Source organism: Oxyura jamaicensis, chromosome 2 (assembly GCF_011077185.1).
Source record: "Oxyura jamaicensis isolate SHBP4307 breed ruddy duck chromosome 2, BPBGC_Ojam_1.0, whole genome shotgun sequence".
Classification (NCBI taxonomy): domain Eukaryota; kingdom Metazoa; phylum Chordata; class Aves; order Anseriformes; family Anatidae; genus Oxyura; species Oxyura jamaicensis.
In genome coordinates, this window is record NC_048894.1 from 25,757,589 (window position 1) to 25,783,510 (window position 25,922).

General features: G+C 41.2%; 1 protein-coding gene across 5 annotated transcripts in view; it reads right to left on the minus strand.

Annotated features, from left to right (window-relative positions):
- The window catches only part of SGCE (sarcoglycan epsilon), a 29,735-nt gene extending 25,426 nt beyond the window's left edge, over positions 1–4,309 (minus strand). For 4 of the 5 annotated variants that reach the window (XM_035316245.1, XM_035316242.1, XM_035316243.1 and 1 more), the window contains exon 1: positions 4,192–4,304. In XM_035316245.1, coding sequence (XP_035172136.1) covers positions 4,192–4,279 — 88 coding nt within the window. In that variant the 5' untranslated portion in view covers positions 4,280–4,304. Of the gene's footprint in view, positions 1–4,191 lie in introns of all 5 variants that reach the window. The other variant, XM_035316244.1, reaches the window with a different exon arrangement.
- Between the last annotated feature and the right edge of the window lie 21,613 nt (positions 4,310–25,922).

The following is a 25,922-nucleotide window of genomic DNA, read 5'->3' on the forward strand; positions in this document are numbered from 1 at the left end:
TAAGATGTGTATATACATCACCACCTATTTCATTTTAAATGAAAGGTGTGAAACAGAACAATTCAGGAGCACACTGCCCATTCAGCAGCTTTCATCACAGCAATCTCAAGCAATAGATCAGGGCTCCCGGATAGTTAATTGGTTAGATCAGATTTCTCGTATGTTTCACAAAACATTGGCCTTATGCAACTGGAATACTTGTAGATATATAAAATGACCAGGATATATAACATATATTGATAAAATCTGCAGGTTAAACCAAAGTCTGGGAGATTAATAAACAATGTAAGCGACAAGCCACTAACACAGTGCAGAGTTGTTTGGTTAGCTTAAGGTGATCACTGATGTGTACTTCAATAGAATAAAATGTAAATACATACCCGGGAACAAAGAACGCATGCCGTATTTACGTTAAAGAGCATGCAATTCAGGAATCCGGAACTTTGATAAAAGACACTGCGGAGATGTGGCAGGTAATAATGGGTTGAACAGAAGCTTTCAGTAGAACACTGGTTAGAACAGCTAATACATAAACAAGTACATCAAGGAGTAGCAGGGAGATCTTTGTGTGTGAGACAGATATGATCACCTTCAAATGCTGTGCCTAGTATGTACAAAGAGCCTTCAAGAAGCATAGTGACAACATGAAGAAAGCTCAGGGAATATCTGTGAATACGATTAAAGGATGACAAAAGAGGCCTTATACTGAAGAGCACAGGAATTCAGACGACTTGTTTTTACCAAAGATAAATTTTAGAGAGAATGTGATCACCTTTGTACTCACAATGAAAAAAAAAAAAAAAAAGTTAATGGAGTCAGGCTCTTCAGTTTCTTACACGTTGCCCCAGTTGCCAGAGGGTGCAGGAGGACCAACTCACAACTCTGGGCCTCGGACGTGAACATGCTCAGGACAGTACACCTACAGGGCCCTTTTTTGTTAATTCTCTTTGCATAGATCTTACATAAAGGTTTTAAATATTAATATTTAACAGCAGAATATTGAACAGAGAAGATATCCCCAGTAAGTTCTGTCCACCTCACAGTCCAAAAGGACCTGAGCATCACAGACCAACTTCACCTTCACTCCTATACTGCTCTAACATCCACCCTGCGATTCTGCACCACTGCCTATCCTCCCTATTGCTTCCTTAAACTAGGATCACAAATCAGCCTCTTCCACTACGAATGCAGCACACAGCTCCACCTCTCAAAACCCTGCATTGCCCCTCTCTCCCATACCTCTACCTCCACAAACACAGAAATGTTTCCAAGCTCTACAATTATTCATCTGTGCTCAGTAGGTAATTTTTATCTGCCTGCTTCTCTTCCATCCATTTATGACTGTAACATCCGAGCATTTCTCTGAGATCATTCAAGAAAAGCAACCGGATGAGGCACTTTGTCAGTCTCACCAGCAGTTGCATTCTCGGGAATGCTGCAAATTACACACTGGAAGAAACGAAACCCTCATGCTTTATTAATAGCAACATTTAGCCACCACCATTCTCCGTCCTACTGCAGACCTGACAAAGAAACCAAATCCCACTAGATTTTCCACAAAGAAAAGGAAAACAATATTGCCACAATTCCTGTGGTTCAGCCCTGAGCTCATGGTGGAAGCCAGGGAAGGAACATTGCCTGGATCCCTCTTACATTTCAATCTGCTCTTGATAAAAATTACTAGAGAATCTCTGCTTACTTCTGATTTCTCAGGTTGCAATGAATTCAAAAGATTAAAGAAATTCAGAAAAGCCACAGATTTCAAGATGCTGAGATTGCCACCTGACCACTACTTAGTTCTTTCTACCTTCCCATCTTGGTGGCTTAAGCTACCACTAAAAATAACCTACATTAAAAAGACAGTTTTGCAGGTTGTGCTGCAATTATAACAACATTTAGCCAGAGTCTCCACTACTTAGTTGGGAGGGAAATGTCAAATCTCACTACAATCATGAACTGATTGGCATGGAAAATTTCCTAGTTTTAACCAGTCTTTTTTTTTTTTTCTTTTTTTTCCTGAGATATTCAGATAACAAAGCTAGTATTATTAGGTCTTACAATTAAACAGTTACCAGCCTTGAGTTACATCTTCACTACCACAGCAATGTCATACAGCACTTTTTTCAGTGGTGAAACCATGCCCATCTCATGACAGTTACTCTTGTACTGTAGCTTCACATTAACAGAATTGACAATATCATTTGTATTAGAAAAGCTTAACCTTAAATATCATTCCAACAACAATGGCAAGTCCCATTTTTTCTAGCACTGGAGACGCTGATCCTCATCTACTGTTTGAGAGCCAGGTCCTCCACTCTGAGTACAATAATAGCTCCCTGGGATCAAACGCAGGACTTCTGAAATCACTGTTACACTCTTTAACCTCTTAAGTCTCTTGAACTCCCTAGATTTTGAGTTAACATTTTAGTTGTGGGAAAAAGAGAGAACAACATTCTGGACTTCTGGCAGCAAACAGCCTCCTTCAAAAAAACCTCTTTGTAAGTATTTCATATATCTTTAACACATACAAAAAGCATAAAGTTTCTTCTGTAGTCAAGTGTTACAACAGAAACAGGAAAAATTAATCTCTGTTAGTAGAAGAGAACTCAAATCTGTTCACTGATCTTGTGGTTCTTACCACGTTCTGTTTTCTCTGTAACCTGTTTGTTTTTGCCTGGCTAAATAACGCTTCAGTACTACAGAGTCTACTTAAAGACAGAATTCAAAAGACATTATTTTTATGGGAGGCTGTAGCTTTGCTTAGGACTAGTGATCCAGGTTGGAAGTTCTCCCACATGGTCAGAGCTGAGATGTCAGGCTCTGGGAAAGCTGGAAGATGGACGGGTTCAGCCCAAGAGCTGCATTCAAGAACTATCATGAATACAATTCTGTTTGTTTGCTTAAAGGGGGGAAAAAAAGCTCAAGTGAGCCCCTGGGGCAGTTCATATCATTCAAATTATATGAGCTGTCCTGTGTTGTACCTGAATTGAGACCAGAGACATACTACAAAATTCCACCCTGATGAAGAATAAATGTTATGCAGATTATCACTCACAATAACTTAATAGTGTTCACGCTTCCTTTTTTTTATTGGTCTCAAGCCATTTATTCTGCTGTTGGAACTAATGAAATCCAACTTGAGACAAGCTTAAAAAGGTCTGAAGAAGAAAAGTTAACAACAACAACAAAAAAATTAAACTTCCTTTACTGTGGAGCCTGGGAGAGACTCGTGGATTAAGCTCACATCTCAGACTCCAGAAACTCATTTAGTTGAGCTTTTCTAGATTTAATATCTCCGTAGATACTGAAAACTTATCCTAGGACTGTCCTAGTTTTCCCTCGGATGCTGTGCCAGTCTTGGGAGAGGGAGGCAGGAAGGATTTCCACATTAGGAGAAAGCGCTATCTCGCAGTATCCTGTAGTACCTTGTATCCAACAAATTCAGTTTAATCCTTACATTAAACAACTTAATGCTTAGGCGTTAATTGCACCTTTAATATACCCAACTCCTCATGTCACTTCTGCTGTCACTACCCAAAGACGAGTACTGTCACACGCATCAAGTACTAGAGGTATATTTACGTGTTACTCAGGAAGGTACAGAACAGATCGTTAGTTTCCAGATGGCATACCCTTGATCCCTCAGGCCACAAAATAAGTTAGAGAAATATCGCTGTTAACTTGTTCTTGGGGTGCCAACAGTCCCACCGCAGCACTTGCGGCTGGGCTGCTGGTGCAGCAGAACTCTGAAGAACCCTAGAGGTGTGAAACCCGAGTGTGACCTGATAGCTACGGTTTAGTCTCATCAGGGAGCCGAATTAAGGCTTTCTCTGCAGCCTTAATTCCGACATGGCAGGAATAAGCGCTCAAGCTGGTAAATACTTCTGACGGGCGGGGTGGCATGCGAAGGATGGGCTGGCCCAGCGCCCGGCCGGCCGCTGCAGGCACGGCGGGGAGGCAGCGGCCCCGCTGCGGGGCTCCGGGCCCGGCCTCACCCCCGGCGCCCCGGGAGCACTGAGGCGGGCATGGCGCCCTCCCCGAGCCCCTGTGCCGCGCCGGGAGGCGGCTGGGGCCCCGCTCCGACCCTCCGCCGCCTCCCGAGGGGGAGAGAAGAGGCCACGGCGGGGCAGGCCGGCGGCTCCCGGCGGGGTCCCCGCCCGCCCGGCGCGGTGACACGGCGCCGCGACCGACCTGTCAGCAGCAGGGCGGGCCAGGGCCCCGCCGCGCAGCACCGCATCGCTCCCCGCTCGTCCGCCGCCTGCCGCCGCCGCCGCCGCATCCTCCGCCCGCCGGCCCGCCGCCGCCTCGCCTCGCCTCGCCCCGCGGCAGCCGCAGCATCCTCCCCTTCCCTCCCCGCCCCTGCCCGCCTCTCCCCGGCCCGCTCCGCCCCGCTCCGCGCCGGCCGGCCCCGAGCAGCGCGGCGGAGACCGGCACCCCCCCCGGGAGGAGCCGCTCGCCGCCCCCCCGGCAGCCGCCGCCATGTTAGGGGGAGGCGGCCGGTGGGGACGGGCTGAGGCTGGGTGTGGTAGAGCCCGGTTCATCCTGCCTCATGCCAGCGCTGCAAATGCATCGGCAGGAAAGGCCTACACCTTCAAAAGTTCATCTATTCTACGTGTAAATGCGATTGATGTGAGTTTTCTTAAAACAGTGCTGCGCCATCATCCCGGAGGGGACGGTCAGGGATCCACGCCGCAGGCTGTATTCGTGCCTGGGGGCCTGCTGCCCCTCTTCCATCGCTGTCCCGCAGCACCATGACCCTGTTAGAGGCTGTACTCCATCTTCTGTTAGAGGCTGTACTCCATCTTCCACCCCAGGCCTGGCTGTTCTGTGCTGCCTCGTTTGACACAGGCTGCTGATTCCTGACTGCCATTTGATATCTGTGTTGCAGCCCGAAAGCGATGACAGGAAAGCTGTCACAAAGGAAGCAAATGCTCCAGTGCAGGAAGGAGGAATACTGTCAAATACAGCTCTCTGCAATACTGATGCTGTATTTTGTGAGTAGGTGAAGAGACATCCCCTAGAAGAGACATCACTATGCAAATAGGGCATTTTCTTCTGTAGAGCTACACTCTAGAGCTCCCAGTATTGTTTATGTAAGATAGTCCCTCTACTAGACCTACATACTGAACTACATGTAGAGACATACCTGGTTTATAATAAAACTCATATTATTAGTAAGTTTGATTAACTCATTACTTAAACTAGCAATGTCTTAGGGCAATTAGAAACATGAGGGTAGATTTTTTGACATACTGAATGCTTTGTAAACAATTCGCTGTATATGCTAGCACAGGAGCTCTTTTAAATAAGGACAAGATAGTAAGTCTTCTATTATCCATGGAAATCACCTTCCTTCCTTTGTTATGCATAGAGAATTTTGATTTCTCATGGAACTTCCTAAATATTTCTAGCCTTGAAAGCCAAATGTGTTTGCAGAAATAATAATATGCTTTTGAGGTTTGATAGGGAGAAGTAAAATCTGACTTATTTGAAAGGTATTGAACCTATTGAGCTCTTTAGAAGCATGGGAATAAAAGATCAATGTGGACGACTTTACCCTATCTGGCTCATAAAGGGGAACCTTATATAGTGAGTGGCTTTTCAATATAGAAGTTCTGCCTGACATTAAGGTGCAAAATGCTCTGTTATTTTTAATTAGCCAGCTCATTGTCCCAGATGAAGGATTTTTTTTTTATTTTTTTTTCTCCCATTGAGATTTTCTTTCAGAACGTATTCACATTTTTCATGTGACTACACAGACATTTATGAGCAGAATTACACTCTTTAATTTACCTCTGTCTAGAAGTACTCTACTGTTTCATGGCATTTTATACTTTTGAGTAGGCCTCCTTCCACTCTCCTGCTATGTATGATTTTTGGATTCATTTCCTTATGAAAGTGTACAAAGCCATACAGGTGCAGCTGTGCCACAGCCATCTGAGATAGCTAGCTCATTCTGTGATGGTAATGTTTAAACTAATGAGAGAGAAAGCTGATGGCTTTCCAACAACAATCTTGGTGCTAATAAAAGGCCTGATTCTTGTAAACACCTGTACTGTCATCACCTTATTAATTACCATTTTCCTTCCAAGTCGTATCATGTTGAGATGTTATTCCTATAGATGCTATAAAGCTGTCAGCATCAAAGGTTTTCAATGCAGTAGCAGCAGTGTAGTGTTCATCGTTCTGCCAGTCTACACAGAAGGAAGGCTACACTGACCTAAAACGTGTTTGTGGGATATACTGCCTGAGACGAAACATTTATGTGCCATTGATCTGTGAAAAAGTGTGGGCCTGCCTTGTCCCGTTGCTTCCGTCGCTGCAGCCCTTGGGTGTGGGTGCATATCTGGGTCTTCTTTTTTAGTCATATCTTGAGGCTGACATTTTGAAGTGTACAGCACTGACCTAGCCCTGCAAGACTTCCCTTGACAGCCCTGAGAAACTCTGGATAATGCTGTGCACTTTTTAAGAATTCCGTCCTTACTCACATTCACAACATGGACAAGCCAACATGTTTTATATCAGCCACCAACGACTTGATCTTGGTGAAAAATACTCCTTCTGGAAGTATTTCTTTCTCCTTGTACCATACCTAAAAGACGGGCTGTTACAGAATGAATGGAGAGGGCTGCACGCTGCACTGATGTCCTCCGCATATAGTGCATTTCCTTTGGTGAGTAGGAGAGCTGGCTTCTCACACTTAATAAAGTACTTCTTAGCTATTTTTTTATTCCAGAATATAAATACTTTTTTTTTTTTTTTTAATGAATGCAGCATTCCCAAGTACTGTATCCCCATGTGTTCTGCAGGTTTGGTTTGAAGATTTATTTTCTTCTTCAGACACAGCAGGCAGTCAGCCTCGTGCAGACAGTATACAGCCTAATCCTTTTGCCTCTTTCTCTTTTAGAGCATGGGTGCTTGCAGCTTGATCTTTATAGATACTAAAATCCTGCAAGTGCTTAATGCTTCTGAAGATCAGCCCACCTAAGGAGAAAAAAGTATGTGTGTTTTTTGTGATGTTGTTTTGTTTTTAAGGCACTGTCATGGGGAAAAAATTATACCTATATATAGGTTTAATTAAAGATAATGACTAGTATACTTGTTATTAAGTAAAACAAGAAAGAATAACTAAAATTCTGTTTCCTGTTCGCCACTCCTTGGGAGTTTATAACAACACCTTTCATTACATTCCAAGGATTCTCTTTCCTTTCATACTTCTGTCTTTTTAGTGTTGACTGGAAGCTGGCACATTACTATGGAAATTCGTGATTGCAGTAAACAGATAGTTTTTATGCAGTGTTTAACTACATTTTATATGCAGCAATGCTACCAGAAACTATATGCAACAACAACAACAACAACAAAGTCTTCAAAAATTAGGCTTTTAAGTTAGGTTTAAAAAATTAGGCTTTAATGTTGTTTGAAGTGCAACCCACAGGTGCTTATTAAAACAAAGTACATTGTTCAAAGTTATTTTCCAGAGTTGAACAGAAGTAGATTTGTATGAACTCTGTTTTTAGCTGATTTAGTCCATGTATTCTGTATTTTTTCCTGGAATTTCAAATGTGTGAGAGGAGCATAAAAGACTGAATTCTATAATGTACTCGTTTTCACTAGAATTTGGAATCTATCTTGGAAAATACCATGTATTCAGCGAAAGAGGGTTGCATATGTCCAAATATGGAAGTGATAAACGAGTAATAATAATAAAAAAGGACTTGGAAGAAATTAGACACTCTAAATTAAAACTGCCCGCAGGCAACTTCTGAGTTCGCTGAACCAGCACGTGTATAGCCAGTAGCCCTGTGTGTCAATGACTTTGACTTTATTACAGCGATTACAGTTTCATGTGTCTGAATAGTTCTTGTGACTTTTCAGACAAACACTCAACTGCTCCTGAAATACGGGTTCCTGTCAACATTGGAGAACTGTCACTCTGTTTATGGGCACGGATGGCCCATGTTTTTCCACCTCTTGCTCTGCCACAGGGCAGCAGCAAGTGTGGAACAGTATTGAGATGTTCTTTTCACTTGTGAGAGACTTCCCTTTCAAACATCACTGTGACTGAGTGCTCGCTGAGGGCATACTTTAGGAATGCTAAGGAATACTAAGGAACACCTTACTTAAAAGAAAAAGCTGTGGACTCTGATTTCTCTCAAGTAATTTTTCCTCTGGTCAAAGGTTTTAGGGAGCATATTGGTTCAAGGAATTAATATTCTAGAAAGGATAAAAATAGCTAGACTGAGAATAAATTTATTTTTTCTCTCCTTGCTCTGTGTTGGGAAAGGCTATGTTTTGTAGAATGTCACAGAAAATAAATACAGTGCATACATTGATGTAACATGGAGGAGAAAATAGTACAGAACCATGATCTGAAATTCTGTAAATGTCTGTCGTACTCAGATTATGTGGCTACTTAGCCCAGCATTAAGTGTCCTATAATAATATTTTCCCGTTCTTTCCATAAGCTCTGCTAATCCTAAATCTTCGTTTCTTAAATTTGGCTCAATTTCTTTTAAATTCTGAGCAGAACATTTAGTGTGATGACTAAATTAGTTAAAAATTCTGAAGTGATTCTTCATTGTTCATCAAGTCTTAAGTTACCTACAAAGATTTCTTGTTTCAGCCTTTCTTGTATTTCACGTGAAGGCAAACTTCCCCCACCTGAGAAGCTAAGAGTGGGTGTCTCTTCAAAAGCATATGTGAAACACAATTATCAGAGTAAATGGCTGAAAAATGAGAACTTCTAAGTTCTTTTAACATGTGGCTGCCTAAAGCTATGCACCTTTTATGGATAATTTAACTAACAAGGGTCCTCTGTACTTCAGAAGTCCTGCTCGTGGGAATAAGAGATTATTTATACTTTGAATTATTATTATAATTTTTTCCAGCAGAGCATAGGCCCTGGAGTGCATTTGCATGACGATACACTCCCCAGATGCATAGAGCTAGCTCAGAAGAAACTATTAGAGAAACAATGACCTAGGTGAGCACAATGGTGAATGCAAGTGAGTAAATCTTCATGTACAGGTCTGGCAATAAAAATGTTCTGATTTATGAACATTGCACATTCTTTCGAGGGGCTTCATGGGCATTGTTACGCCTAAGTGAGACTTTGTATGCCTGTGACCTTAAATCCTTGATTCTGTTTGATGCAATAAATCAATGCTTCTTTGGAGAAGCAGTTTCTATGTCAAGATAGAGTCTATGAACAAATTGGGGGGGTGGAGTAGGATCTCATGCAGGTGCCAAACCTTGGATCTTAGCGTATGGCTTGGATCTAGCTGGGGTATGCAGCATACAGATCCAGCTTTATTATGAACAGCCCAAAGAGGTGGAAGCATGGGCCAACACTGAACAAGGTATAGTTCCTCACGTAAGGAGAGTCAATACCCAGAGCTTAGGGCAACAACTTTGAAGAAAGAAATTTAATCATACATCCTAGATGATGAATAGAGGAGCGTGTTGGTTTTGTACCTGGCGTCAGTTCTTGCCAAGAGTGTGGGAGTTGCAGAAACGCCTCAAAGGAACAGAGCAAAAAGCTTTGTGACAGATGTGAGTGTTGTGTGCACATTTAAGAAAATGGCTTGATGAAAAATGGAATGTTTGCAGCCTGGAGGCATGAATTTGAAAGCTATGATTGGAAGAAGGGCCAAGGTTTTTACAGAACAAAGAACAGATTTTCTCTCTGTTCCAGAACAAGCTTTGCTTGGAGGAACTATGAAATACTGGTATATTTTCTTTTAAATAACCATCATATGCTCTCCAGTGTTTTTGCGTGAGATGTTACCTTACGTGGATGGAACCAGATCAAAAGTGGCAGTTTAAGGGAAGCGGTTAAGAAAGACTAAACAAACAAAGAACATGTCACAGAGTACAGTAATCAGGTTTGCAGCACTGACAATGTGGAGGCTGGAAGAGAGGAATGCAGCTGTTGTTCCAGTGCTGTTGAACGCAGTTCTGTCTAAATTGAGATCCAAAGGCGTGCCTTATGTAAACATATCTGAACTAGCTTTGAGTAGTGTGGAGTTCATTTCCAGGATCTTAGACTAGTTTTGTGTCTGTTATAGATGTGTTTCCGTGAGATCTATGTTGATTGACAGTAGAAAACATTAAAATTTGGTTTCCAGAGAATAAGTACCAAGGGAGCCAGGTGTACTTTTCAGGAGAAATTTTACAGATAAACACGATTGTGCTCAGGTGACTCTGTTGTTTAACTCCTGCATCTTCAAATATCAAATGCTTCTATCTTTTGGCAAGTAAAACATATTTTGTTCAGGAGAATCTTATCCTGTTTTGCTGTGTTGTGGTTTGTCTGACTAGCAAAGTAAGTATCTTTCAGTTGCCAAACATAGCAGCTTCTGAAGCGTCATAGTTGATGAGGGGAAAAATGTAATGAGTCGTTGGAGTATAGGGTTTCAGGCAGAGAAGTGGAGGACCAGGCAGGTGAAGGCATATGATCAAATAAGATAGAAGTGAATCTGTGAAGGAGTGGCCTATACAGGAATTGTCCTTTGTAGTCATCAACTTCAGTAGGAATTGAGAATTGAGCACTCTGCAAAACTAAATCATTTCAAATTCGGGGGCCCAAAGAGTTAATACATTAGGGCTTTTTTCAGGGTTATTCATTGTTCAGGATTTTCACATATCAACTCTTGGGCAGGTTTGCTTTCTCTGTGTGAGGTTTTCATAGCTGATCGTGGCAAATTGTGTGAACACTAATTTAGCTAACATAGACAAAAGGGTGTACTTATTGCAGCAGACTGCTAATCATGCTTTTATCTACTGAATGAGGGCAAGTGCACTGTGAACGGGCCCTGCCAGCAGATCTAGGTCTCTTACTGGGGACAGGTAGAAGGAAGAGGTAATATATAAGAAGTCCTGTGATCCTCATATTTGGAAGGATTTTGTGCAAATTTTGTGAAAGTTTAGCAAAACATCTTAATAATCCAGATTTCTGGATCCAGTCCTGTGCATACGTGTGGATGACATGTTCTCATTCAGATCTGAAGGACTCAAAATGTATCTTTTCAGCTTCTGCAGAAAGAAAAGAAAGGTGTTTTCTGACTTCCAGGTTTGCTCTTGTAATTGTCACATGGAAATGTGCTACAACTTCCTAGCAGCTCTAGCAGCTCACTGTTTTTTGCCTTTGTGCACATGCAAAAGTTGTGGATCATTTAAGCATTTTCATACTGTTTTCTAATAGACTCCTGCTGCCTTTTGATTCAAAGTAATTTTCAGGAGATTGTTCGTAAGCAGAGCATTATTACAGATCTTAAATCAAACTGTGGTCTGTCATTTCCTTAGTTTTTGCACTGCTAGCAAATGTAGATTTTAAATGAGATTGAATTTGTTTGGAAATGTAGCTCTGCACCATAAAACCTTCCATTTGCACATACAAATCAGTTTCTGTACCAAACACAGACCATAGATATAAAGCTTCTTGATTTAATCTTATTTTGTTTGTTTGACATTCTTGATATTTAGCATGAGCATGTTTGCTCTATAGCGTAAGGCCTCCATTTCCCACAGCAACTCTGAATTGCTTTGGAGATTTAAACCTTTGTTTGACACATACATAACTCCAACCTGTTTAGAATGTCTACCTTTAAATCTCTCTGTTTCTTCTGTTCAAATATTTAAAACTAAACCTTAATGTATGCATCAAATTTTAAATCAGAAAAGTTTAAAATAATATTCCAAATTTTATGTATGGGTTTTTGTCCATGTTTCTTGTTTAACTGTGCATGACAGTGTATGTAATATATTTCTTTGAATGTACTTTGCATTCTTTGACATGTTGCTGCAGAAATGGCTTTGTTCTTCTGTTTACAGATTTGCAAAAACTGCAGATCAGTATTTAGACCTCTCTGCTTTTCTGTGTGCTGTCTCTCATGTCATTTCTTGACACTACTCTGGAGTGTTCCTGAGTTCAAATCTTGCTTCTGTGTTACTGGCTAAGTACCCAGCATAAGCCAGGCAACACAACCAGGGTCTGCATCATAAGCACCTCAGCAGGATTCAGAGCTGGACTATGATGGGCAGCCTCAACGTGCCTTAGGGGTCAGTGCTACAGACATGAACACACCTGGTGGTGCTTGAGCCTTCGCATTTAATAGATCACAGAACTTGGTTCGCGGTTTCTCTCTTTGACTGTACTGCAGAGGCCAGCTCAGATGTCTTTTGAACTGATGATAGCATACCTGCCTCTGGTTTGTGAAAATCCAAAGGCAGAGGAAAGAAGCAGGAGCTGCTTTTATTCTGCTATAAAATGTTTCACAGACCTCACTCTTACACTGAAGCCTGCCTTTCCTGTCTGTGAATGACCATTCCTTCCAGACTGCTTTTAGGAGCTTGTTTTTTTCCTTTGCCCTTGGTCATCATCTCCCCTCCTTCCTCTCTTAGAGGTAACCAAGCCATCTTGCCACACCGAGATTTCACAGCCAAGACTGGAGTCTCTTAGGCTTGTCATTGTGCTGCCGTCACGAGAAGGAGAGAGACCTTTTGACAGCACTGTGCTAGCTCTGACCTTTCAGTGAGTGCCTGCAGCAACCAGGCAATTGCGAAAAGATTCTGGCAAACAGTGCAAGAGGCAGGGCCTGTTCTGTGGATCTGCGTGGTTCCTTGCTGGGGGTATGCTGCAGATAAATGGGATGCTCTTTAGCCTGGGAGAGCTGTGTCAAGGAACTTACAGTTGCCATTCCTACAAATGAAAGATGTGATGCACAAAGAGAGCCTGGCTCTGCAACATGAACTCACAAGGAGCACTTAATGTTCTTGTTTAAAGGGCAGTAGCTCACTGCAAACAATTTTTCTCTACTTTACGGTAGTCTAGGAACAGTAGGAGTTTACCCTGGTTTACTGAAAGGGGCCTACTTGATAATTCATCCCCCTCAAAACAGAGAATGTCTTTTGGTTTTTGTTCTGTGACTACTGATGTATGGTAATGGTAGTGTGACATCTGCTGTGTGACAGGAAGTACTGTACCCTGGGCTGTTCGTTTCCTCATGCCAAGAAAAGCTGTATGTTTTTTCTTAGAAGTGATACATGAGTGTGGAGGGAACTGAATATCGCATATATCTGTTCTTCTGGTTAGATCATACACTTTACCATTGCACAGACAAAAGGGAAGGACTCCTGAGGTGAGATGCAGAAGGATTCTGACTCCCTAGCACGGGTGTGCAGGTGGATTACTGGTGTGAGACCACCACCCAGAAGCAGTACATGCCAGGGGGAGGCAATTCAGGCAAAAAGGAAAAAAACGGGTTAGAAAAACTGAGCAGGTTTCAAAGTTCAGCTTTTAAACTTCTATACAAGAACAGCATTTTCATAAATGTATTTACTTTGTAACTGAACACGGGGCAACCTTCTTCAGGTAGGGGCACTGTTTTAAGGTAATGTAGTTTTGGATGCTGAAGGAGTTACATTCCCTGAATGATGTCAGGAGGCATTAGTGGACAAGCTTTGAAGGTCAGCCTGATTCTTTTTTTTTTTTTTTTTTTTTTTTTCCTTTCTATGATACATTCCCTTTAATAGACATGGTTGCTCTGGATAATTAGGCCTTTATTGCTTGTGATCTTTGGTAATAGTGAGAGTTACCAGGCAGGTAAAGAGATACAAAGGAAAGAGAAGACGTAGAGCTTGGTGAAGGGTAAAAAGCTGAGGATTTAACCAGAGTTGTTTGGGGTGGGGGATCACAGAAAGTGTTTGGGTCTGAGCAGCAAATGAGGAATGTGTTTGCACTTCAATTCTAAGTGGCCTAAAGGAGTGAGCTAAGTGAAGGAAAGTCTCAGGTACCTTCTATTTGCCATGATAAAAAGCAGCTATATATTTATTTACAGTATCAAGGGTGAAAGTTCTATTTGTGTTAGAAATTTTTAACCAGCTGACAAATAATAACTTTGCGAATAAAATAATGAGCTGTACACAACCTGCAGAATATTCTGGAACTCAGGGAAAACAATTCCAGGAAAAGTTTTCCAAGTTAGTAAATGGAATCCTAAAAATAAGACTGCAAAGAGAGTGGGTACTCCGAAGCAGACCAGTCATTTCTGCAAAGCCCCGGAGTTTGTTAACCCAGCCTGGTCTCCACGTTTGTGAGAGTCCATGCGTGAGTCCACCGCACATGAAGGTGGAGCAGAGAGCTGCTCAGTGATGTGACTTGGACAGAGTTTCTCTGCATTGTAAAGCTCCAGACAGAGAGCAGAACTGAAGCATTTTAAACTCCGATACAAAGAAGTGGCTTGGTAAGCTGAACAAAGTGCAGGGGCACTTGCAACAGAGCAGGAGAACACTGCTGCCCGCCGTGTTTTTTAAAGTTTTGGGACCCTTGCCAGCCTTCTGAGTCACAGGAGTTTGGGGGTAGTCTCATACACAGATCGTTTTTCATTATTTGGTAAGACACAATTAGCTTCATTTAAAACTATAAGGTCAGTTATCATATAAGAAGATCAGGTTTTATTTTGTTCTGAATACACAACTTTATAGAGGCTAGACCATATTATCTGTCAGAAGAACAAATTTGGGTGTTTTCTGCATAAAAGCATAGTTACATGTAATTCCATGTGCCTAAGTCTGTAACAGCCCCCAAGTTTTGAAACTATTGCCACCAGGCAAGTTAGCGATTCAAGTCATTTAATCATTAATTAGAGGTTTGCTTAGCTTTTGGGGCAGGAAGGATAGTTTGTATTTTTGGAAGGAAGGGAGAGGCAGGGAGTTATTTTGCTTTTAGAAGAATAAATGTCCGATATTCTATGAACTGAAGACATACATGTTCTCAGCAAAGTGTCAGAACAAAGAAAAAATCTCTGCACGATAGAGCTGACTGTGTAGGAGGACCTTTATGTAGTAGATCAGCTGCATTAAGCTAGAAATTACAGTATTTAATTCTCCGTGAAGCTCTAATGTGGGCCTGTCACACAGGCTGCATAGAAAGCTGCGTGCTGAAGCTCTTGTTGTTTGGCTCAGGAATATTCAAAAACTGCTTTTCTTGTGTAAAAATGTTCCTAGAAGGACATATGTAGAATAATCATATGCACGGTAGTGATGTGTTTTGGGAAGGAAACTGGAAGTTTGCTGCATGGGAAGTGGTACCAATGCCAGAATGGACTCGGATTGGAAGTGCCAGTGCAATTGGATATAGGATGGAAAGAACAATCAGAAATATCAGAAAGAATAGGATAAACAGAACTGGAAATACTTGGTTGCCAGCATGGAAGAAGCTAGTGAGGTGATTCATGGTTTGTAATAGGGATTGCTTTTATGGAAAAGGTTTACAGCAACTGTGGGAGTACTGAGTAAAAAGCAACAGAGGAGGTAACAGTAGCTTTGGAACTTAGAAGAAAGACGATCAGAGTTCAAACAAAGGTTTCAGCCACAGGGAATGAGAGAAGGGACTTACTTATTTTCCAAGGACATATTATTGTAAAGGAGGAATCAACAGGACTTGGCAAAATATTGAGAATGGTGGGAGAGAAGAATGACTACAAAATGATAGATGTGTTGTTCTGACAAACAGGAGGATGCTGGAGCTGTAAAAGCACAGAAAGGTGCTTTTTAATGGAGACAACTGCTGTGAGATTATAAACATAGTTGGGTGGTAAGTATAGTTGAACAGAGTTAAATATTCCCATTGAAATTGCCAGACTGAAGATCCTGATATTTAAGTAGGTGTGAAATAACAAACTATGGCTCTCAATTGGCATTTCAGTACCTTTCTCTTCTGTTTCTACCTTGGAGCTAGGAACAAAGAACTTTTAATAATCATGTAACAAGGGTTTGGCCTATATAGGGCAAGCAGAAAGTTTAACAAATTTGCCTAAGTGTGACAAGAAAGACCCTGTCTTGCAGTTAGAGCTCACTTACATGATCAAATTACTATTTAGTTAATGAATGCCTGACTTTCAGTGTTGATAATGTGACTGCTACAGTATGGCTGAGCTTTGTCTTACATCTTTAAATACTGGCATGGGAACATTCACAGACTTAAGTGGATTCTGTCTCTGAAAGATCCCACACAAAGTTTTATAATTACTAAAGAAACAAAAATGAGGAAAGTATGTTCAGCTTTACTTCAGTTGCCTACTCTGAGTTCAAGTAGCTACTCTTAATTTTCATATCACCACATCCTTTCTAATGTCAGTAACTTGAACTCTTGTCTTAAGGCAGTTTAGCCAACTCTTTGGCTTTATGAGCTTATATCAAGAAGAAGAAGAACATAAATTATATTCCAAAATGAGATTTTTTAGAATAATCTTGAGCAGTGTGCTGCCATCAAAGTTTTAAAATTACACTAAATCTTGAACTGATACTGATGTTTGAAGGCCTGCTTGTTTCTCTGTGTTTATTTAGAAAGGAATTGTAATCTTTTGTATCTACCTACACTTTAGGATCTCTAAGTCTATTTAGTGAGTAAAATCATGCTTAGACATGAGATAAAGTTTCTAAAGCTGAACCAAAATCCTGCCTGCCACAGTTCCCCTCCTTCTTCACCCATTCAAACAACAATGAAGAGGTCTAACCTTTGTCGATGACACATTCTCACAAACTTACAAAGCATAGGAAGCTCCAAAATTAATTCCACCTTCTTTGACTAACTGTGGAGATGATGGCTATAGTTATCCATAAAGGGGTTTTTGCACCGTTCCTACTGAAATACAAATGCAGCTTAAATTTATTTCCAGCCCTTGACCAAGATTTTGCACTTCATTAAGAAAGCAAGTGACTCGTTCTTGGCAGTCATTACAGAGGGTTCTTTTTCTGAAAGAATAGTATACACTTGTTCTCTCCCTGCATGACTGAATTTCACAACAGAGAAACAAAATGTTCTCTCTTTACATCTCTTTTACTCAGTATTATCTGCAAATTGTGTAGGACAGTGCACAGCCTTGGCCAGTATGTTGAGGAAAAAAAATACATCTTTTCTCACTATTATTGCATAGCTTAAGTTATATTGAAAAGCAGGATGTTAATTGCTTGGCTGTATAAATCACTAATATCAGACTGTTGGAGTTGATTATTTCATATACCACAACAGTCACCCATTATTACTTCTAACAGGCTATTTCCTTACCCAAACATAAATGCTAATATACTGAATGCCATTTACAGGATCACTTACTTACCGGAATGATTGGAGTTATTCTAACAGTCCTTTCTGAGTCCTCAGCAGAATTTTAGGTTATTGTGCTACTCCAGTGTGGCCTAAGTTAAGTATTTGGCTACTCCAAATATTAAATAATATTTAATATTAATATCTAATATTAATATTTAATATTAATATCTAATATTAAATATTAGGCTACTCCAGTGTGGCCTAAGTTAAGCATTTGAGTATCTTTTAGGAAAGCCAGAACTTCAGCATTTTTAACTGAAACTTGAACAGCTCAGTCGAGTGGCTTTTTGTGTTTCACAGCAGCTTTACAGTCTGTGGTGAGAAAAATGCTCGTTTGTTAATACAGGTTCAGTGCACAATGAGAAGTGGATGAAGATAGGAATCTCCTATCAGCTTCTGTGAAGACAGTTAAGTGGTAAAGTATGGTCTTATAGCTAAATCCCATGAATGATGGGTTGCTATAAGACATTTAATATTCCTCCCTGCCATTCTTTGGGGAAAGAGAAAAATCCTATGTTACTTTGTCCAGGCTATAGAAACATAAATTTTCAAAGGTACGTGTTTACTGTTAAGTATATAGATCCATGTCTCCACTAGAGGTTGACTAAGGTTGACTTTTTGCCTAATACCAGCCAGCTAAATGTTAGGTGTCTATGCTCCTTTTCTAATAAGTGAAAAGAACAGGGCAGTACATGCGAGGCTGAGATAGGTCTCTTGAGATAAGCGAGATGAATGCTTTGCTAATGATGCTTATCAGTCTTTCCATGAGGTCTCTGGCAGTTACATGGCTAAACCTAAGTGAAATGAATATCTTCCATGATGAAAACCTTCTTGAGCAAGTATCTAAAAATAAAAGTGATAGATAATGTACTTTCTCAAACTTACATCCACAGATCAATTTTACAACTGTTGGCTGTTACCATAGTATCTAGGCACTCTAGGAATGCATAAAGTGCTTGAGGCATTTTAAACATAGAACAAAAAGCCAGTCCTAACTCCAAGGGTTAACACCCTAAATATAAAATAAGATAACCAAAAAAAAAAACCACAAAAATACAGGCGGATTAATAAGAGCAGTGAGAATGCCTCAGTTAGTAGTAGTGGCAACCCATCAACGACCCAATAATCATAATCAAATTTTGCAGGCATTATAGCAGAAGAGAGTTATGGAGTGAATTGAAGGTTAGATAGGATTGTAACTTTGACAATGTTTCAAAGGAGTGCCTCCAAGGGGAGAGAGGCCTAGAGACGTGCTTGGAAAGTAAGTATGTGGCCACTGTGAACTGATGAGAATTTCAGACCCTGGTTTAGAGCAAGGTCACCTACAGTAGGTTGCTTAGGTCATGACTAGTTGGGCTTTAAGCACCTGGAAGGATGGAGATTTTGGCCCCTATGGCCAGCCTGTTCCAGTGTTTGACCACCCTCACAGTCAAAAAGTGTTTTCTTACATTTAAGTGGAATTTCTTGTATTTCAGTTTGTGCCTATGCCTCTTGTCCTGTCACTGGGCACCACTGAAAAAAACCTGCTCCACCTTCTTCGTATTCTCCCATCACATATTTATACACAGTGATAAGTTCCCACTGAGCCTACTCTTCTTGACTGTACAGTCCCTGCTCAGCCTCTCCTCATGACAGATAATCCAACCTGCTGATCTTCATCACGGCACTTTGATGGAATTGCTCTAGTTCATCCATGCTAGACTTGTACTGTGGAGCCCAGCACTGGGCCCAGCACTCCAGGTGTTTCTCACCAGTGCTGAGCAGAGAGGAAGGATCACATCCCTTGACTTGCTAGCAATGCTCTTCTTAATGCAGCGTGGGAACGTGTTGGCCTTCCTTGCCAACATCTTACATAGTTTGGTCTGATGGAAACTAGAGAACTGTATCAACAGAGTGAATTTAGGGTTTTATTCCAATTTGCTCTGTCACCATCCGTGCCAGGCATACCCACCATACAGATGTTATTTTCATCACTAATGTGGCGCACATTACTTCTGTGAAATATCTTTACATGAAAACTTCATTAGTCTCAGTTACAACTCCTGCTGAAGCTGAGGAGCAGAACTGATTGTCACGATTCTGGAAGGAAGCCTACTTAACTTTCCTGTTGGATCCTGCGCTGGAAAGGGCACGTGTTGGTTCTGGGCTGCCTCTTGTCCTGTCTGCTACACTCTGGATGAAGGACAGTAAAGGTGGCACCTTATTTGAGGGCACTGCAAGTTGCACAGCTGGGAGAGGCTGGAGAGCAGGGTGGGACAGGCAGAGAAGGGGGTAAGGGTAGCAGCAGGCCCTCCATGGCAGGAGGGAGATTGGAAGACTCCTGAGTAAGCACTAGGCTAGCTTGCCACCAAGGTGAGGAAGGGGAAACTTTAAAGGAGCACAGGAACAGACTGGCTGGAGGTTAAAAAGCCTTTCCATATACTCCCTTCAAAAAGCAGAAGATGCAGCATTTACATGTAAGGCACTAACTAGCCGATTTGGGGTCCTTCACACTGAGCTGTAGAAGTATTTTGAGTATACCCAGGTGGTGTATGTACTGACTACAAGAAAAGCATGGAAATTTTATCTGAAGTCTGATGCTACTGTTGATTAAAGCACATGTTTTTCAGTGTAAAACAATTTGCCTGATAAAAAAATTATTTCACTAAGCTACTGCTGCTTCCTGACCTCACGAATTGGCACTGAATGGGAGCTACACACTACACATGCAATTCCAAAAGATGGCAACCTTAGGCTTCCAAACTAGGCCCTCTGCTGAGCAGCTCCACAGCTCTTAACTGTACACAGCGGTGAATGTTAGAAACTTCTGGGTTCTCCCAGACGGGTCTTATTTTTATCCATCTCTCCTATTTTCCATATTTTTTCTACATATAAAACAGAGTTTATGTGACTCAGAAAATGGGCAACTTCCCAAACGTATTTGTGTGCCCGAGGGAAGGAGAGGATAGAAAACCTTAGATCTGCTATCTCTGGGTTTCAGTCTGTGACTTCTGTTATTTACAGCAGTGAGGCTCTGCTGTCAATCTGTGCTAAAATGATGTAAATACAAAGGGATGCTGAGGTCTGCTTCTGTGGTTCAGTGATCAAGCAGACAGCTCAGTAAAATCAGGAGAAAGGAACTAATTAATTTGATGAAAAACTGGAATATATTTGTTCTTATCTTAATTATTGAGGCTTTATACACACACTCCACTGGTCTTGTCCATATCCATACTCTTCAAATGGCAATTGGTGCCATTTTGAAACCCTGAATATCTATGGATAGATACACTCTTTCACCTGACACATTATAATGCACATAGCCTCTTTGTATTATATTCATTCTCATATTTTCAAACATCTGTCTTTTTTCATGCTTATTAGTTATCTTTTGATTTGATCTCTGTGTCCAATTCCTACTTTGTTGTTGTTGTTTTCATTCACCTATTTTATTTGTGAGTAGGTATGGACAGAGACTTCACAGACCATTTCATCAAACAAATACAGTTATTCTAAAGTGTTTTGTTAAATCATAGATTTGACTGAAATTACATTAACAAAAATAGAAAATTCTGATGCTAAAGTCTAAATTCTATGTTTTTATAACAAATGCTGCTTTTGTATTATAGGATCATTAATCAGTAGAAAAAGAAGCATATTGCTTATTTTCCAAAATTAATGTTTGGAGCCTACAAGCTTTGAAATTCCATCTCGGTTTGGCTTCAAGCCAGATTTTGAAATCTCAGCTTTTGTGAAGCAGAAATGTCTTTCTCCAGACAGCTCTAGCAGCAGGGTCAAAATCAGAGCCCAGCTCAGCTTTATGCCAAAGCTTTTCACTTCTGTTCTTGTTCATCTGCTTCTTCCCTTCCCCAGTTCAGGGATAAAAAATTATATCTAATTTTGGTTGTGTCAGTTCCAAACAATTTTTCCTTTTTTATTGTGCTGCAACACTGTGGGGGGATAAGTACTGGCCTAGGCTGTTACTGTCTCTCCTTCATGTAGGCAGCAGAACTAGGAAAGAATTTTGAGGGTGGTTCTGCTGCTTTTTGCTTTTGTGTAGAAAGCTTGTGATTTTAGTGTAGTCTGTAGGGATATTTTTCTCCCAACAATATTGGTGGGTCAGTCTTTTTAAACCAGCGCTATATTCTAGTCATTTGGTATCATTTCATATTACTCTTTTCTCTCCTTCATTAGGTTTGCTGTCTGCATAGGGAAGATTTCAGGTTTCTATCCTATCTCTGTCCGGTCAATCCTGTGCCACAGCCCTCATTACTGTAGTGTCTGAGCATTTCGATCTTCAGCGCATTTATCCTTGCCGCCCCTGTGGAATAGAAAGCTTATTTTCTTTCCTCTTTTAACAAATGGAAAGCTTAGCTCTGTAGGGGCTAGATGAAAGAAAGTGAAGAAATGGAAAAAGGGCTACTGTGCATAACTTTATGGGGTTTGGCACCCTAATTACCTCTGTGAAGCAGTTGGGGTGGCATATGTTGCATATGGGGAAGGGTGATCTGAAAGAGTCGGCGTGCTCGGCAGGAAGCCCCTGTGAGCCAATTAAAGCGATGGGGATGTCTCTGAAAGCCTGCCTCCTTCTGCAGCTTTGGCATTTAGCTTTGTGTGGGCACCAGGCACCTCCTTCCACTGGCACGCCGCCCCTCCTGCTGGTGCACGCAATGCTCCTTCTCTCAGCTCTGGTCCTCGCTTTCATCCTTCTGTGTCTTTCTTAATAAAGGCGAAAAAACCTCTGGTGGTTTCCCTCTTCCTCACACCACTCATACATGGATCAGTACCTCGAGCACTACCCAGAGCGGTTTGTTAGGGCTTGCTGCTCGCGTGGGCAGGTTGAGGTTGCGTCTCCCAGGCCCTGGGGAAGTGCCCAACGGGGCCGGGAGGCCGGGGCTGGGAGGGAGCGGTGCTGAGGCTGTGTGAGTAGGCCGCGAGGAATGCGGGAGGCCCGGGGCCGGCAGGAGGATGACTCCTGGCCTGGCTTTCCCAGCAGGGAGGGGTAACTTTTGGACTCCGCTCCCAGCTCACAGACTTGTTTGTGCATTTTAAGCTCAGCTCCAAGCCTGGTCGTAGGGCTGCAACCTGTATCCTTGTCATTCAGGTGGCGGCCGAAGCTCCTCGGGGCTAAACCCCCTCTCCTCCTCCATGCGTTGTGCTTCCCTCCCTGTGCTCAGCCTGCCTTCCAGGCTGGTGTGTAAGCACGTTTCTGAGGCAGGAAACCTCTTGCTGAAAAACCTTCAACCTGGTTGTCTCTTGTATTTCCAGTGAGCATGCTAACTAGCAGGATGCCGGGTGAAGATGAACGCCTGCCACAATTTCTTTCTCTCTGCCTGTGTTTCCAAAGGAAACGTTCACCTCTCCATTTTGTGAAGTGCTCTGGGCTCCTGCTGTAGGTTTGGTGTTTCGCAGTGCAGGTCTTGTGTTCCTTGGGAGCCTTGGGGTTCAGAGTCTTCAGTTAGAATAGGCAAGCGACACAGCTACCAAGATGCTTCATTTTCTGCTCACACAGAAGCAGATTTTTTCAAAAAATTTTAGGTTTAAATGAGAGGTGCCCCTTGGAGTAAGCACTTGCAGCTGGCTAGTTTATGGTTTTGGAATTGCTATACAATCATGGAGGTGTTCAAGGTCTGTGTTGATTGCAGCCTTAACTGGCTTGCTTTAACTTCTGTCCGAGTAGGGCTCCATGCTAGTGCCAATTCTATTTCCAAATCCATTAAAAAAAAAAAAAAAAAGATATGAAATAGTTACTAATCATAAGTTTTGTAATACTTTACCTGATAGTCAGGTCTCTGTAACATTGCTCATCATTATAACCACTTCTTTCAATCATCGAGCTTGTTTTAAATCTGCATAACTTCTTTCTACAGAAGATAATTAGATTTAATTTTTAGCATAGGATTTTTTTATGAAGTACTGTCATTATTGAACCTACTGCTTTTCATTCATCAAGGATCAGAATTTAATAGAGCTCTCATACTTTTTTTTTTTTTTCCTCTGAATTTGTAAATGTAGCCCCTTACCCCTTACCTATGTCTTTTCTCTGGAAGATGCTGGGCCACTTCCAACAATTATATATTAATTCTTACTCCGTTAAATTAATTTGTAGCACAGGTTCAGTGAAACAGTCTCACTGATTCAGGAGAGACTGTAGATGTAAATCTGATGACAGAATTTTACTCATAAGATTAGATATACCGTCTCCCATAAAACGTTGTCTATTATTGGACTAATTTCAGCCTAATAGTGTACTTTTTGTTTTATGCTGATTACACTGATCTCTGTTCAGAGAAAATACATTTCCTTATTCCAATACTTATTTTTTTTCTTTAAATTCCCAAGAACTAAAAATCATCATTGCAAAATACTAATTTCTTCTTTTTTGTTTGGCAAAAATGAAGTGAGCCTATGATTTGCCATCCAAGGCCTGGACAAAATTTCAAAATGACTTAAGATTTCCTCCTGCAGAAACTTAATTCTCTCCATTATTATCGGCATTTCTGCTGTGCACATAGCCCCTCTCAAACTTCACTGGGGATAGTTTCCATGGGAACCAGAGAATGAGAACTGATGAGTCTCGTAACAGTCAAATAATAATCTTGCTTTTTACCAGTGGACATAGATTTACTTCTCCAGTGTTTAATGGAAGGCACTAGAGCTTATTATGTTTTGAAGGAGAGGAAGGAAAAAAAAAAAAGGCCTCTTGAAGGAAGCCAATTGTGCATTGTATACCTGTAGGGTTCATACTAGCTGTAGTGAAAGGGAAAACCAGTATATTCTCCTGTGCTTTTTGATTTCCTGAGTGATAGAAAAGGAAACTCTTTATTGAATCCAAACATTTGTAGGCCGGGGAAGATGAGGAAGGAGCTGTGGTCACTAGGAGGTGAGCTGACGAGAAGTCTGGCAGGTGTACAGGGCTACTTCATGAATGCAACACCGCAGAGGCTGCTGAATGGTCCTGCAGAAATCCTGGGAACAGCTTTCCAAGTGCTGGTATTGACTTTTCTCCAGAAGTGAACTGTCCGGGCTTTCACACAGTGTTGAGTGCACCTTACCATGACTGAGTATTGGCTACAGTGAGGGTTGCTCCTCATGACCGATTCCATGGGAGCTGACTCCCTCACGACTGATGGTAGGAAGTTACTAAAGTCACACTGCTTTCCGGTGGGATGCTCTGCTAAGGTGGCCATTATTTGGTTGCCATCATCCTGAAATACTGAGAATACCTGTGAAGGATAACAGAGACGAGAACACCAAGTTTCGCTCTTGTGGGGATATAATACAGAAAGGAAAGATAAATGTCTGCCCTTTTTAAGATTCGTGATACCTGTTATGAAAGATGACCTCCAAAAGGAAAAGAAAGCAGGTCCCACAAATCTTGTAGCAAAGTTCCAGTTTTCTGTAAATGCTGATACATAGACCAGAACTGTAGTCCTTACAGAGACCTTTTGGACCAGTACTATGGATTTTTAAAGTAACACAATTCAAAACTTGAATTATAGGAGGGTAAATAGCAAGATATGTTTAAATAATTACATTTTCTTTTAAACTCGTTTTTAAATTCTTTACCATCCTCTGATTTTCTGCCATTTTACAGCTTAAATACATAACATACACTTTTGTGCAATGATTTGATCTCTGTTTCATAAACATAAGGAGAGATAAAAAGAAAAGTGTATGCATAGAACATTATTATAGCATTTTTTTTTTCCCAATTAGTTGAAATGATAGATCCTGAGGGAGAAAGATATTGTTATTTCTGCATTGTATAATATATCAGACATGGACGTGATTAATGATTTAATCCAGTGACTAAATTAAGAAATCCCATTTCTGTCTGTTACCAGTAATTAGTATGTTTTAAACACTGTAGGCAATTACTATATTTAAAAACCAGGACTCAAATTGTAAGTATTTTTTCTTAGCTTGTGGATGGAGCTAAAATAAAATGAGGCACTTGCATTAAAAAAGTGTAAAATGATTTTTCAGTATTTAAGCAGTGTTTTAATGGGCTGTTGAGATAAAAAACCAGTTGTATTACTAGCAATATCAATAAATACCAAATGCAGGAGCTGAACAGGGTGGCAGATGAAGTGCAGCTGGGAATACGTGGTTCTGGTGAAGTGTTACACTGTGTCTTGGGGTCACTTTACTTGGGCACCCTTAGCTATGCACAAGGAGACCCTTCAAGCAAGAGGTGTACAGCTTAAAAGTGCAAAGTAGTGCTAATTTACTTCCTGAATTCTGGTATTGGATTTTCTACTGTATCTTCATGTTAAATTACTGCCCAATACAGGCCTCGTGATCAAAGGTAAACGCAAGTGAAGAGTATTTCCATGTTTTTAATGCCTAGCAGAGTTTATTCATGTATTGCTGCTTGACTGAAACAAGTGTTTACCCAGTTCTTACATCTGTTTTGAGCCCTATACTAAACCCCGACGTCCAAGAGTAAAGGACATCGCTGAAATTCAGTGTGGCTTGATGAGCTGACCTAACTGAAGTGATGCTGGGAGAGTCTGCTCCTTCTCTTTCCTACAGTCTGTAAACAGGCTTGTGGGTTTTTGTCGTGGATGTGGAGTATGATAATGAGCCACCAGACACTAATATTGGTAGGCTGCTTAACACTCTGTTCCCTAATGTTCTCTGAGCTAGATCCCTAATTGCTGACTGCAGACACTTAGGCAAGATGATTATTAGTGGAGAAACCAAAGACTGTTACCGGTGATGAATCATAAATCTCAAGCACTTCATTTTTTTGGGAGGTATCAGAGCTGCTGCTTACCTTGAAGGTCTGGGAGGTGCAGTGAGAGAGAATGTAATGATCATCATA